General features: G+C 35.6%; 1 protein-coding gene across 2 annotated transcripts in view; it reads right to left on the bottom strand.

Annotated features, from left to right (window-relative positions):
• The window catches only part of LOC114143403 (glypican-6-like), a 150773-nt gene that overhangs the window by 59319 nt on the left and 75115 nt on the right, over window positions 1-16339 (bottom strand). For both annotated transcript variants that reach the window (XM_028015391.1, XM_028015390.1), the window contains exon 4: window positions 9421-9586. In XM_028015391.1, the coding sequence (XP_027871192.1) occupies window positions 9421-9586 (166 nt within the window). The remainder of the gene's footprint in view (window positions 1-9420; window positions 9587-16339) is intronic.

Raw genomic sequence — 16339 nt, 5'->3', positions numbered from 1 at the left:
CACCAGCCTTCCACAAAAAGACTGGTTTTTACACATTAACAGTGAAACTAACAAACTCCAACAAGCTCACACACATTTTTGTTCTGCTGAGGAGTAATAGCTAACACCTGAATTCTACATTTTTAAACCAAGGTAGACATGCCTCACTTAAACAAAAAACTTGGATGGCATATTTTACCTATGTTTTATTTTCTGGCAGTATGCACATTGCATCAGTTTGTTTGAAACACAAAAAGGGAGAAGAAAATGAAGACTTTTTAATTCTTTAAAAAAGAAAGAAAGAAATTAAATTAAATTAAGTAAACTTTATGAATGGAAAACAACTGTTGTCTGCTGTCCTGTCAATATTTATGTGGTTTTCTCTTTCTCACAGTATATCAAAAATCATTTTTTGATAAGAAAATAAAATTGCTTAGATGTGGGGGTTGCCTTTTCAGTTTCAGTGAGGTCTATGATGTAAAAAGTATTCAACATTTTTCTCATTATTTCAAAAACACCCAGATCCAAAATATGTCTGTCCGTCTGTCCAAGTGAGACTTGCTGAAAAGATTTCCAAAGGGCCTGCATCATCTCAAAGTCATTATTTTAAAGTTGAAGAGCAGTGGTTCTACTCTGAGCCTCCACTTTATGGCTGAACTCCTCATACTATCTCAAAGGCAAAGTTTATCTACATTCTGTATATTTCCCATTAGGGCAGGGAAATTCTGAACAATGGAAACATTTCAACTCATTTTCGGGGGACAAACATTGCTGCAGGGTGCAATGAAAGATCACACACTGTTTTTAAAAACCTGTAAACCTTCAAAATCTTTAGTACAAACCTTAAATGTTAGTGTCCTCAATGTTATTACCCCCAAAAGCCTGCAAGTAGGCTTTTGGGGGTTGTTGCAGGAGAGATATTTGTTGTATGGCTTCTAAAAAATAACTTTACACATGCTTAAAGGTTGTAGTTTGAGTTAAACTAGTTTGAGTTAATTAAGAGCTTGTGATGGATTCAGTTAATATCTCCCATTACGTCTGGCCAGTCATGGTTGAGATTACAATGTTACACTGATGCCATTTATCTGTCAAAAGTAGCGTTGATCATGATGTAAGCCTGAAAAACTGGAGCACCGTTTGACTAACAGCATGAGTCCTCTCTCTCCGTCTCTCTGAGGGCATTTTAACAAGGTGCTGACAAGAAAAATGATAATGATGTGTCTGTCATGAAGCAGTACTAGGTAAATTTGTCATGATGGCAGATGAATGATTGCCTGGCATCATCCAGTGGCCAAAGCATGAATTTACCTCCTGAATATTTTAACACCCACGCACACACACACACTCAAAGTCGGGGTGGCGAAAATCACTCAACACTACTTCAAGTAGGTAGCTCACACCCTTTCCCAGGTTTTCCTTCACCGTTCACTGGCATTGTCTTTTATTCAGCCTGGAAGGCATGAAGTCATTACAGTAACCTTTACATAGCGTAAAATACCCGACAGTGACTGTTCCTTTAAATATATGGCACAGATGCTATAATCACTCTTCTTTTCAAGAATAGCTCTCTATATAAGGTATACTAAAGGTTTTTACTGCTTCAGTGATGCAGAGATGTCATGAATAAGGACAACTCTGGCACAGTCCTAACTCCTGCTTTGTCAATGCTTATAAAGGCTGTAGCTTTAAATATTAGCATTAAGATTTATATCTTGTTGCTGTGCATGTGTCCATTTGTTTTTATGTTATTTTGTAAGCAGTCACGGACTGCTATGTAATTGGGATGGAATGTCATCTCTTCTTTGTCAATTGGTGGGAAGCCTCATCTATTCTTAATCTGCTATAACACTGCATATGGTGAATACTGTGCTCTGCTTCCAAATCTATTCTCTTCTATGTGTTGTCCAATGGCAGATTGGATTTGTGCTGCACTGAGCTGCACACAGCACAAGAGCGAACATAAGGAGCGCGCACACTGTGCTGAACTTTGAATAATTTTAACTCGGCGCAGCACTCTGTGACAACACCCCGACACATCTAATCAGAGGGAAACACACACAAACTTTTTGGAGTTTGTATGTTTGTGTGCAGTAGGTATGTTGTGCTATAATATTCTTGTATGATAACATTCAAAAATGAAAAAAAAAAAAAGTTTCCAAAAATTGTGGCATTAAAATAAAACTATAAAACAAAGATTTTGAAATATATAACATATAATTGCTTCAATTTAAAAAAAAAAATACCAACAGTATTTCTGCTCCTACAATTATATTGCATGCTAACATGAATATAATTTTGATGTTGACCCATATGCTCAGAAAGAGAGCAGTGGATGAGAAAAGTAAGTTTGCCTAAAATCAGTCACATATTTCATCTCCTCATGAATGAGTTAAATCCCTTTCCACTATGGATAATTTGAAGATCAAGTTTGAATCATTTTTTTAATATGAAGTTTTAAAGTATATTGGAGTTTTTATTCAAACAGATATTCGAGATATTGGAAGAGCAAAATAAACACCACCTAAATTATTCATGCCTTATTGCTCAGAATATTATGACTTTTTCTGGATTCTCTTTCTTGTTCTGCTCTGAAAAGATTACATTGAGGGCCTAAAAAGCTGATGTTGTATAGTTAATTATTAAGTAATTACATAGTTAACAAGATTAACACAAAGGTAAACAATTTGTTGTATACAGATTATTGTACATACATATAACTCTTGCAAATTGTTGCCAAAATAGTGTTTGTTTCTTGTTGTCATTAAGGTTGGAGAACTAGTTTGTGTGAAACAGATGTGAACTCACTCTGCCAAGTGCTTCATTCTAGCTACACCTGATCCACAGAGAAAACCCCACCCCTCCTCTAAATATAATAACATGAAATAAAAGGAGCCTGAAATAAAAAAGTTAAAAAATAAAAGTTCATGAAATACATGCAGTAACTTTACAAAATAAACATTTTGTGACATTTATCTGATGTCCCCATGAACATTAGGTATGTCTTGCTGCTGCTGACAGTTTCAGGACAATGACATTATTCCATTTAACTTGATTTTTCTTTTCTCTGAACCTTTCTATCCACCATTCTCCTCATGTCCATTGCACATTATAATTTTAACAACTATGTTGGTTTCTAAATTAGGCTTAATCTTTCTTGCTTTGGCCTTCAGACCATGGTTAGGAGATGTGAAGCCACTGTTTGAACAAAACCAAGTTAACTCTTAGCACTGTTGTCAGTATGAGGAATCATGGCTTTTGTAGCTGTAGTTAGCAATATTTACATTTACTGTAAATATTTACATATTTGTAAATATTTAAATATATTTACATATACTGTCAGTAGGTTGTTTTATTGAATTCCTGTGCATGCACATACAGCCTTAACGTCCAACACTAAATGTCTCAATCTATCCAAAGAGGCATGTTCAATCCTCTAATCAAATTAAAGTAGCCACATTCCTTAGTTTTTGGATGTTAGATGTGCTATACCAGGTAGATCCAGACATTCAACTTCTCCAGAATAGATAAGTCACCAGGTTTTACTTCTCTTTCATTAACAAGAGGTGAAGTTTAGGAGAATGGCTCTCACTGTATTTGAACAAACAATCCAAAATCTATTGAGTGATCAGGATAGAGAAGTTGTAATTTTAGGAATTTTCAAGCAATTCCCACCAAAATACTAACAGACTGCCAAATCAATCCCTTCTCAGCTTGAAGTATAGAGTACAGTTTCAGGATCTGAACTAGACCAAAACAAGCCTGAATTCTCCAAACCCACAACATTAAAAAACCAACAACTTTTAGCAGCTCCCATTTCCCATCCTTATCGGTAAACCGGCTGCCTGGGCTTTTAAGGAATTGCTTGACAGAGACATTCTGCATTCAGCTCTGCAGCTGGGGAACTCAAGCTACTTCCTCTGTATCTTTTCAGTCTCCCTGCAACCAGTAACAAACTCGGATGCTATTTGTGAGAGTGCACTCTGCGCTTCACCCTAGCACAGCACAGACTATATATTGTGTTAGAGCAACATTAGGCTTTGCTCTAATAATGATAGAGAGTATTTGATGCATTGTAAATCCTTGAAAATAAAAAAAAAGCAGTGTATCAAAGTGTCATCGACCAACTGTATCTTATGACTGACCCTGTAGGTCTAAACTTATAGGAGAAAATACCTGTGTGGCTTAAAACAAATGGCTGCGATCTCAGCAGCATAACCAGAATTTACTTCCATTACCTCATAGCTCAAAATCTGTGAAAGATTTTAGCTTGTATGAGAAACCACTATCTCTAAATGCTTGATTTTTTTCCGAAGCCAGGAGCTGGCTAACCTAACCAACTGTTTTCATTCATTTTTATTCTTGTTTGGAGTCTGTATAAGAAGAACTCCACACACACAGAACACTGGGAGAGTACAGTTATAATTTTGAGAAAATAAAAATGAAGAAATCCTAAAAATGATGTCGCATGAAAAAAAACAAACCTTGAAGGATTTTCATACATATGAATCATTGCACCCATGCAAATGATTACACAAATGTAAAAACAAATCATATTTTAAATGTTTCTATTGATGTAGGCTTAGAAAAAATATTTATGGATTATTTTCATAATGTAAAAAGTAAGACATGGACATCATTTTTATTCTCTATAGGTATGTTGGCATACTCGGGTTGGCCGTTTGTGTCGGCCCATATAAATGACTTTTAACTGAAGCAGGCGGCATTAGCCCAGACAAGTGCCTTCCTAATTCCTCTGAAAAAGGCTTACCTTGTGTTACTCAGAGTGCCACTGCCAATCATTATGCAGCAATTTAATTCAAAGTGAGGCATTAGTAAGTAAGCTTGTTACATTTTGTTAGTTTCAAACTAGTTTCAAGACATGAAATGTTAATAGCATTAACGACTACAGTTTCAGTTATTTTATTAAGCCAAGAGGTATAAAAACAAGGGTTTGCTTCAACTTTTCTTTTTCTAATTGAACACTGATGGTGCACTGTTCAGCAAAGGTATTCACAAATAAAACTCGATGTACAATGTTATGCCTGTGAATGATACATTAGTATCTACAGTGCATTATTTTTTCCCCTCTTGCCAGGAGTTCAAAATACTACTGTTGCACGAATGCAATTAGTCTTTTGTTTTTAGGCTAAACATTATTATGTGGTGGGCAAATAAATAAGCATTAGACTGCAGCCCACAAGCTCAATGTAATCAGTGTTGATTCTGCCAAAGGAACTGTATTTTGTATGATTATTTTTAAAATAGTATTGAAGAATATAATTAAATTATGCAGCTATGGAGATTTACGCTCGTATATTTGTAACACAATCAAGGGGGTGTTTTACTGTGGCAAATCAGTGTAATGTAGTACTAACAATATGCGAGTTTGATTTGATTAGGATTAATTACATCGACAGAGTTAAACTGAGTAGGGCGCTCATTGGCAACAAATATGGGAATATGCTACATAACTATATGAAAAGAAAAACAAACAGAAGCTCAGTCAACTAACATTTTCTGAGGCCAACCCTTGCACTGATTTCAGCAAATTCCCAGCATTCCAGTATGCATGTTTATCATTGTTTATGGCAAGAAATAAAATTTGTTTCACAGAGCTGAGTCTCTTAAGCTGTTGTATGTTCTATACTATATTTTATTATATTATATACAGTATATTATTATATGATGTCTTTTTCTTTCAGTGGATGTAAATATAAATAGCTATAGACAAACAGCAGATGTAGTAATTGCAGCAGCAATGCCCCTGTTGTGCCTAATAATTCTGCATTTATTTCAGTGCATTGTGGCAAACAAATAGCAACAAATACTGTTGAATTACATGTATAAAATGATTTTCAAGCTTTAGTCACAACATTTTCTAATTCTTCATTTGGTCATTTTTAACATAAGCAATCACTTTAAGGATAATGATACTGAAACAAAAAAGAAACAGGGACAATGTCATATTAATCTCTTCAACTTTTTGGTTTTCTAAGCTAAGCAACTAATAATCATGTTGGTGTCTCTCGATAACCATGGCTATAAATAGCCTATTAAACTCAAGAGAAGATACCTTAATTTCTATATAGTTTGATATTTATTAGCTAAATTGTTAAGTATAATATTGTGATAAGGTGGACAAGTTTGTCTTCCTAATCATTGTGTTCCTCATTCTAAGTAACAAAAAAATACATAAATAAATGTGCATAAAAGGCAGCTGCACAAGTCATTTTGCTAGTTTTAATCAGCAAAGTTGCAACTTTGACATTTAAGTATATTTCCAAGTTAATAATGTTTGTTACTAACAACCAAGCACAACAGCAGAATCTATCTCCACACCCATAAACCTTAAAAAAGTGTGAAAATCTTTAGGTGCCCACATCTCGACTCTAGATTGTCACATCACCTTCTGCTCTCACCTGCATCCCTCTGTCAAATCACCTCTCTTAGTATGAATTGACTTCACTGTTTTCTTCATTCTCTGTCAGATTCAGCTGATATCCTGTTACTGCAGCCTGTTCTCTGTCAGTTTTGTGCACAGCTCACTTTTCCCCCTTCCATTGGATTTATGTTTTAAGATTTCAGTAGAACTGATGGTCAACAAAAGCATTTGGGTTCTATCACATGCCAGCATACTAAATGCATGTTTATTTCAACATTAGGTTCCTCTCTACATTTGATTGTTATTATTAATTTTTTAGATGATTGTGTCTAGAGCAATTTTCAATTTTCAGATTTGGATAGTGCACAGACTGAAAGGCAAATCTTTTCCTAGTGCTTGTTCATTTTAGTGGGGGAGATGAGAGTAAAACACAGCATATTGCTATAACAAGAATTGTTACAATGTTCAAAACACGTAGTTCAGTTTGTAGAGTAGAACAGCTCTTGAAATAAGTTTTGTAAGAAATGAGCTTTGTTCATGTCTAATTAATTGGAATTACAGAGAAAACATGTTAAGAGTGGTGCTTACTTTTTTGAGGCAAGTCAGACAGATCTTTAGAAATAAAGGACAACACCCTGAATGTTTCAAAAAGTGTTGTTAGAACATTGAAGCATTAAAGCTTCTAAAGTCTATTTAGCCCATGAAGAGAAGACTGTCGAGAAACTCTGAAGGAGCAAAGTATTGACCACTGTTATTCTTTTTTATTTTAAAAACTCTTAAAGACCCATCACATAATTTGCAGAATTTTACAAAACATAATCTTATAAGTGTTTTTTTTTTTTTTTATGTTTTTTTCCATTGAACTGTTAAAATTTATTATATTACACTACACGATGGGTAGATATTTTCAGGTTAGAATTGTGCCTAAAGTGCAAAACATGGAGTTCTCAACAATAAGTACAGAAACATTTGAGTATAAAAAAAGTAATTGAATTGGAAAAAAAAACAATTAAACAACAACAAAAGAAAATCATAGAACTCACAGATTAGGCAAACGTACAAGGCAGACAATGACATTTTTACTCTAAATTGTATGTCTGCTGTATGTCTGTCAGGTGTCTCTGGGCACCTGGAATATTTGTGTCAGTCATTGTGATGTGACAGTTGCACTTCAAGTTCATTATATATATATATATATATATATATATATATATATATATATATATATATAATATAATATAATATAATCACACGAATATATATATATATATATATATATATATATATATATATATATATATGTATATATAGAACAGAATTAGGTGCGACGACAGACGTTCAATTTGTTGAAAGTACATATCTTGAAAAAAATAATGTTCCCTATTCTTTAAGGTCAAAACCTAGAATAAAACACAAACATACAATAACAATCATAAAGTGGAATTTCTTTAATTATAATTAATAATAAAAGGAATTTATTCATCACTAGATTGATAAATAAAATTTGGACATAAGATTAACATGGATCTTTAATATGTTGTGCAGAAAAACAGTTTGGTTTAAACTTTTAGTTATAAATGGAGGAGTCAACATTACTTTAGTTCGATTTAAAGAGATTAATATACATTGCGTTCTCCGTGTTGACTTTCAGTCAAATGAAAAAATAAAAAAATAATCATTCTCCTGTTTGCCGTTATTGACATTTTACCACAAGCAAAGTCCTTTGGTAAATGATAACAGGGGGTCATGAGAAAATTAAAAGCTTAGTACCCTAAGAAATCTTCTCCAATATTTGATTCCTGAGATGACAATGACAGACAGTGTACAAGCTCAATCCATAGATTTCTATAATGCAAAGATGTGCTTCAGTGAGGAGAACTGACCTGTGATGGGTTTGGAGGTTGTTGGTAAAAGGGAAATCAATAAATCTTTTGAGCCAAGCTGTAAGCAAGTCAAAATTCTCCAGCAACTGATAATGAATAAAAAAATGTCAACTGACACCAAATTCTAGCTTTTATTGGTAAAAGTAAGTATTTTTAAAGTGATCCTTCTGAAAGCTTAAATGGTAAAAGCATGCTATAAAAATATCCAAAATAAAAACATATTTTTTGTCTAATTTATATTTCAAATGTCTTTAGTGAGAGCAGAATTCAAGTCAAATTCTAATTCTGTATAATGGCAACACCAGTAACACAATTTCTTTTTTTTCATTAAATTGCAACAACAGCTTTTCCATTACTGTCAGGCACATTTTCCCTTTGTTACAGTTGATTTGCTTCTTCAACACCAAACAAGACACAAACTTTTTAACACATGTCATAAAGCTGTGAGACATCTCATTCAGTGCACAAGGACCCTTGTTGATCTGAGACTTCAGATTTGCCATCGAGGAGAACAAACGGTAAGTCATCTGACGACTTTTCAAATGACAGGCCCTGTCACAAAACAGCCAACAGCTTAGAAGTGCACTTCACTTGACACAGTCTTTGGGGATGTGTCTTAAAAAACGTCGCCCCATTTAAAAAAAAAAAGAAAAGAAAGAAAAAAAAAGCGTCAGTGTGGGTGGGAGGATGAGATTGGGGTACATAACAAATAAAGCACTGGTCTACAAAGGATCCAGAGGGAGCACTCTATGTGCATCCCTGGTATCCATTTAACGGGAGAGCTTACAGCAGCCAGCTACTTACAGCTAAAGTGAAGTGCTATATTACTCACCAAGCTCAGCTGGAAATGCTATAGAAAATGTGTTTGCCTAGGATCTGCTCTCCTTTATCAATCCCAAGCAGCAGGGACCAAAGCTTTAAACACCATGCCAGGGTTCCAGCAATAGCAAACAACATTTCAGACAGAAAAAAAGGAAATGTTTGCACAAATAAGATTTCAGTTTTGTCTCTGCAAATCCTCTAAAGCTAAATTGAACAGAGCACATCCTCCCGATTCCCTTGACTACAGGACATGGGCAGAAATATGCGCACTTTGAAAAAAAGCTTAACTTAACAAAGAAACAGACAACTGGAAAAGGAAAAAACAGGCAGAAGTGCAATTAATTTGAATCTTACCAATGAACAGGTTCCATTCAGCATCCAGATCCGCCTGGTTTGCGAGACAGCCCCTCATGACATTGTAACAATAATTGTGACAGGGCTTCAGCCCAGGCATGCCACGGCAGTACGGACAGTAGAGCATCTGGGTCAAGGCTCTGACACAAGCTGGCACTACATTCACCTGCAAAGCAAACACAAGCTCTTTGTTAGGACTCATTCAGTCATTTTAGGACCTTTCCTGTTAAAATGGAGAAATTGTGAAATTAATATCAGACATTTAAATCCCAAAATTGAAAAGACAAAGTTTTTGACATATATCCTCAGTTTTCCACTTTTGGATCCTCCAAAGCTTGAAAAGTGACAACCTAAAAGATAAACTCTGTGACAATACTGGGTTTATGACTCTGTCCGTCTCAATTCCTAGTGAAAGCTGTGCCTTTTGTTGTCGGTCCCTGTCACTGTAGCAACTTTAGTGAAAGTGACAGGATTCTCACATCTGCTTCCTGTTAGAGGAGAAGATGCACAACAGAGAGTGCATCTGATAATTGGCCTGTCATCCTCTGTATTCATGCTTGACTTTAGATTTTGTCCAACACACTCTAGAGACTGCTGCGGTACGTGTTTGTGTGAAGGCTGAAATAGGTTCGGTCAAAGAGGAACCGCCCAGCTATCCACTATATGTGTGGTGCTGTTGAAAAGTATTTTCCTCCTTACATATTTTTGTCTAATTTAAATGTTTCAGATCATCAAACAGGTCTTTGCATTGGACAAAGATGCATTCACTTATAGTCTATGCCAGCTTAGATTTGCAGGGGTGTAGCAGGATGGTGTCTATCTTTAACAGTCATTGATGGTTTATAGTTGCCAGTTCATCACAGGACAACATACAGATAGACTGGAAAGACAGCCATGCGCACGCCCACATTCAGCACTTATGGCGTTTTAAAGTAACACATTAACCTATTAGTTAAGTTTTTGGACTTTGTGCGGAAGCTGGAGAAACCAGAAGACATCAGCTCAACTCTTTCCTTTTGTTGAAGCATGAACACTGAACTTTGCTCAGGCATGCAGTGCTTTTAAAGCTGTGGGGTTTGTTGCAACCTCATGGGTCACTTGTGGATAAACTGTTGTGAGTAATTTTGGTACTTTTGCCACTCATGAAATGTATTTTAACCTAGGTATGACGTATTTCATTTTAGATCTGCCAAACAGATTTGATTTAAGTGAGCTTAAGTTTGGAGCTAATGTGGCTTAGGGGTGACTAATGATGTTGACCTCTAAATATTTGGTAAATCGCAGTTAATTCATGATTTAACAACAGAAGCAATTAATGTTTTACATCGGGCGTATATTTCAATATATAGCTCTTATCCCTTTCTTAAATAAAATAATAATAATTTAAAAACTACCTTTTGTTTAAGCTACTTTGTTACCCCCTTTTCTGATAATCTGAGCAATTAAAATATGACAATAAAGAAAAAAGGAAGCCATGGAACACAGGCAATAAATATTAACATATGGTTGTGCACATCCAAGAGAAGCAATTTGAAAAATATCAGGTCAAATTATGTTGTCAAGAAATAAATATGTCTGCAAACTGCACACACATCATGTAAACATGAGTTTGTTTTTTTATTTTTTTTATTTGTTTGTTTGTAGATGTTATAAGACTGATTAGGTTTTTGTTAGTTTGTGGGAAAATAAAAAAAAAAAAATAACAGACACAAACAACACAAAGCCTTAGTCATAAAAATACCCCACAAATAAAATAAGAAAAACAGAAAGTTAAAAGTGAACTGCATAACGAAACACATTAGTGCTCTTCTGTAGCTCCATGGCAACATCTGAGGCTCTGCGGTGACACTACAGCCAACCTCATTCTTCCATTCTCTCTGTTTTTAACATTTCATGTTGTCTTTGATTTTATTGATGCAATGACCAGACCACCTGTGTGCACATATGTTTGCATGATAAGAGGAAAAAAGTGTGGAATGAGACAAGATAAGGCCAATGCAGAGAGAACGATAAAGGCAAGTCAGAAGAGCGCTGTTAATGTATTGACTTTCATTGCTTCTCGGATCTAAGGAACAGGGATCAAATGAAGCAACTTTAGCATTTGCAATCTGTCACTGACATCACGCAGTGTATTGTGTGAAGGCCATTAAACTCAGCCGCTGGTTGTCAATTCCATCGCTGCATGTCATCAACCGTTTCGTGTGTTTCTAAATTGTTAATATCTCTGGGAGAGCAGTTAACATATGGGTTATTTTCACAAACAGGTTTTCTTGGGCTGAACTGACATTGCCAATGTATTCATGAAACAGGTTCCAGATATTGTTACACAAACCCAAAAATATATATATATATGATTTTTTTTTAATGGTTGTATTATGAAGGGTTTAAATTAATAAATAAACAGACAATAAAATGCAAACAACAAATATGTCTGAAAGGTGCCAGTTCCAACACTCCATCCATTATTTTATACTGGAATATAATTACTAAAAAATATTGAATAAATAACCACAATGTTGCTCTATATTTCCAATGGGGGCAGTTCCATTTTTCAAAAATAGCTGCAACATTTGATATAAATTGTTTATTCACAGTGTCAGTATATTATTCCCCCTGTTATCGGGGATGGATTATTGTGTTTGTGTTAGCATTTGCATGGATTCTCAAATGGAAAGCATTTTGAAATGCAGCACCTTGTCTCAAACTTCCAATTTCTACCTCCAGTCTGTACTTAAGCCCTTCTGTCCACACTGTTCGATAGGCTATTCAGCATTTTTATCTCACCTCAAAGGGACAGTATTATGTAAAATGTACTATTTGGAGCTTTACATCATGTTATGATGTTCGTCTCTCATCAAAAACATACATGTAAGTAGCTTTGCCCTGATTCTTTCATGCATATTTTAGAAATCTTTAATGTCCAGTGGCAACCATTAAGCTCTGCAAAAGGCTTGAGTGGATGAAGCACCGCCTTCGAGGCAGAGCTCCTCCTCAGAGCTGCAGTTTTCAGGCATTTGCCTCACAGAGCAGGCCTCCCCCATGACTCCTTTGCTCAGCTCTCAGACTCGCCAGCAGCAATTACCAAACACCTGGTGGAACTGTGCATCTGCTGAGCTCATCTGACCCACTTCTCAGTGCATTGCAAGGAGTTCTTAAAGCAACAGAGGCCCAATTTCAAGGCGTTACATCAGGAAGAAAAAATTATTTTAAGTCATATTTGATATATATAGCATTTCATAACAACTGAAGGTAACTTTAGGTACTTGTCCACTGACAATTTGCACTCTGAGCAGTTAATGTGCGGTTTAGTTCTAAACCAGTGGTGTCTCCCTTGGATCTGTTTCTAACTATTGTGGTTGAGCATGCAGTAGAGTGGTTAACTCTGCTGATGTTTGCAGGGACATCCGGCAATGAAGAACCTGGAGGTTGTGGTTGTAATTTACCCACATAAACCCAGATATTTAATTTTGTCTTATATTATTTCATTGCTGGCCCAAACAGAAATATAAAGACTCAGATCAGCTGATTATTTTTTGCTATATGTGTAAATATAATTACATTTTGTCACTATTGTTTTGGTGTGCAACCTTTTTGGATTTGTGTAATGTAGTCAAAATATGTAAATGAATAGCCAAACCTGAACTTTATTCAAAAACAGAAATACAAATGAAAAATAAAATTCACATCACACCAAGCTAATATTAGGTAGTTTGGTGTATCACAGAGGTCGGTGCAAAACTGCAGCTCTGACAAGAATGCTGACCACAGCGGCATCGTTTCTCTCTTCTTTATTGCTGCCTGTTTCTCAGACACGAGCTGCTTGCAGGTCTGCTACATCACAGTCCAAAACTTAACGCATCTGTTCCTTCCACTGACCATAATTACGCTCCTCCGCACTGAGCAGCTCCCTGAAAGCAGACAGCATGTCTGCAATCCACAGCTAAACAAGAATGTTGTGTGGAGTTTTCTGTGAAATAATCATAAGCCAATCAATGAATGCAGTCAGCTGTCAATCAAATTGCTTCCACACAGTATTCGTGTGGCTAGTGCTATCCCTAAAGTAGGTACACAAATCTGATGACAGCCATGCAGAGCTACAATGGATCTGCTAATGAAAAATGAATCCGGCCGAGGCGGACCGGGACTGTACCAGTTAGAGGCGTTCTAGTGGAAAAGCGCCTATTATACTATAAAATGGCACTATGTGCCTAGAAAACACACAATACTGAGCGAAAGAAACCTTGTTTTGTGTACAACAGAACCTTTTCAAGGAATATTTCCTATATTGAAAAATTATGAAGCAGCACCAATAAACAGCAAAACGTCATTGAATTCTGCACAGGGTTGAAAATAAGGGGCACAGACAGCAATATTTAAGGTTCCAGCATGGCTCCAGTAATAGAAGGTAAACATTTTATTATGATGTGCAAGCTGGGTTTGCCCTGAGAGAGGAAACTTGCAGTAAATAAGAGCTAAGAATCAAACCTGTGCCATTGTCACAGTTTGATGAATGATACAAAACACAGAACCAGTTGAAAATGAAGAAAAATAAATGTTTAATGAAAAATTAGCATCAATATGCCATTGTTACTGTGGTGACAACTAATGTTGATTAACTTTTAAAATTCTGTGTTAATTAATTACGTCTTAAGCATAATTGATATAATGATCAAAACCAATACTATTAATTGCAGTTCGTTTAGGGCTTCAGACCATTAAGTTCAGATGAAAAATGATTGTTGCTATTTCTTAACATATTAAAAATGTTGTTTTAAAATCCTGTTGAAAAATAATCTCCAAACAATTTACATCCATGAGACAAAAGTACAGCTAGAATATGTAAACATATTTAATCTGTGATATTGACTTTTAGTAAACAATGTGGGAAACATCTACCACATAGTTTAGCATAAAAAATTAGAGGTGAAGTTTTAGACATTTATAAAAAAATGGGTGTTGAGCACATAAGCAAACAATTCAAACACAAGTTTCGGTTTTAACTGAGAATAATTTCCTATTTGCAGCATGTACGCTGAAAAAGAAAATGAACAGAGCAAATAGAAAGAAGACAGGCTGTAAAGAAAGCCAAAGACAATGCCAACAATGGAGAAAAAAAACAAACACCAAGAAAACAGAGAGACAGACTCAGATTAAACAGACGGAGAGAAAAAAATGGACAAGACACTAACAGACAAGCAGAAGGAACATGCAGGTGCTGTCGCCGCATTTGGAGAGACCAACAGAAGCAAATGCATGCCAATCACCATGTTTGCTTTGAAGAAAACAAGTGCTTCTTTCGAAAAGAGTTTAAACATTCTACTATGCACAACAAGAAATGCTTTTGTATTACTTTGATAAGGATTTTAAGAGATAATTAAGGTAAAGAATGCTGATTTACTAACAGAAGTTTTCCAGTGAGAGCTCATCCACTTATATTTAGATCTCAGAGTCTTTCTTTTGAGATAATCTGCAGAAATATGGGATAAAAAGTATATTTAATACTGAAAATGAAACAAGGACTAATTACCCCTGGGTTTTGTCAGTTAAAACATAGCATTAAGGTGGAGCTTTCTAACATGATTATCTTCAAGTTATTCTTCTCATCATCTCATCACTATGAATGAAAGATAATCTGATAATCGTGTTACCATTTATTTACAGTTGAGCAGAGAGAATATTGCCCAGCAGGCCAATAGACGGCCTTACAAGTGAGGTGCCACAGATCCACAGATTTAGACTGAAATTTACTCATCTAATGCTCAAGTGACGTGATAACTGTACAGTTTGTTTGGAAAGTTTGTTCTTATCAACAGAATCATTCACTCTCACTTTTGTGGAGAGCTTAAGTATTTTTGACGCAAAATTAATGAGTCGGATAAACATATTTTTTATTTAAAATAACTACAGATCAACTGGGGACACTGCACTTTCTCTGAAAGCAACAAATTATGACAAATTTGTTTAACTTAAAAGATAGAATTGCAGTTGTGCGATTCTTGTGTACACGCTCCTCACACCCTCCCCTCTCTACTACACTACAGTTTCTTCCCGACAGCAGAGTTTGTCATTGACACTAAGCTAGTTAGTATGGGCACTGATGATGACAGATAAACAGTTTTCCTGTAACAGTAGATTGCTTCTCCACCATTAGAACATTGAGCAGCACATACATGAGAATGATTGACAGCACTAAAATAATCCTCCTGGCTCTGATTGGTTGTTTCTGACCAGGAGTGATACATTTCTGAAGATAGTAAAGTAGCATTGAAGGAGGTGGAAGTGCTTGATTTTTTCACTGATTATCTAATCTCAATCCATACCGTTACATCAGTGGGATTTTTAACAAATATGTAAAAAAGATAACTTTTTTTTAAAATAAATGTTACTTTCTGCACATTTAAAGAAAGTCAGTCAGTGAAATGAGCGATCAAGCAATTCAGATCACATTTCTTAGAGGCTGCAGTAAGGAGCCATTTTACTCACAGAATTGCACCACAGATCATATCAAAGACAAATAATTTGTGAAAAGAAAATGCTCTGTGTTTTGATAAAAGCCAACTCTAGAAGACACTGCTGGATGGTCTCACCTTGTCTCTGACAAGGTGTTGTCATGCACATATGGTGTGAACTCCCTTTAGGAGCAACAGAGTGGGAAGAGCATAGAGATTGGAAATTGCTTTTGTGCCACCAAGTAATGAAGTTGTGAGAAATGACAATGACTTTGTAAGCTACCAAGGCCAATCAGGGGGGACAGTGGTGGGACAGAGAGTCTGTTGTTAAAGAATCGTCTCAATAGTTCTGTCATAATTATTGTGACAGGTTGCATTGCATGGCACTGATTGGACAAGTCTGTTAGACTCTATTGCTACCCCAACATCTGCACACCATTCCACAGCCATTAGTGTCAATGGGAATATGA

This window comes from Xiphophorus couchianus, chromosome 4, assembly GCF_001444195.1.
Source record: "Xiphophorus couchianus chromosome 4, X_couchianus-1.0, whole genome shotgun sequence".
NCBI lineage: Eukaryota > Metazoa > Chordata > Actinopteri > Cyprinodontiformes > Poeciliidae > Xiphophorus > Xiphophorus couchianus.
This window is presented reverse-complemented; position numbering and strand designations above follow the sequence as displayed.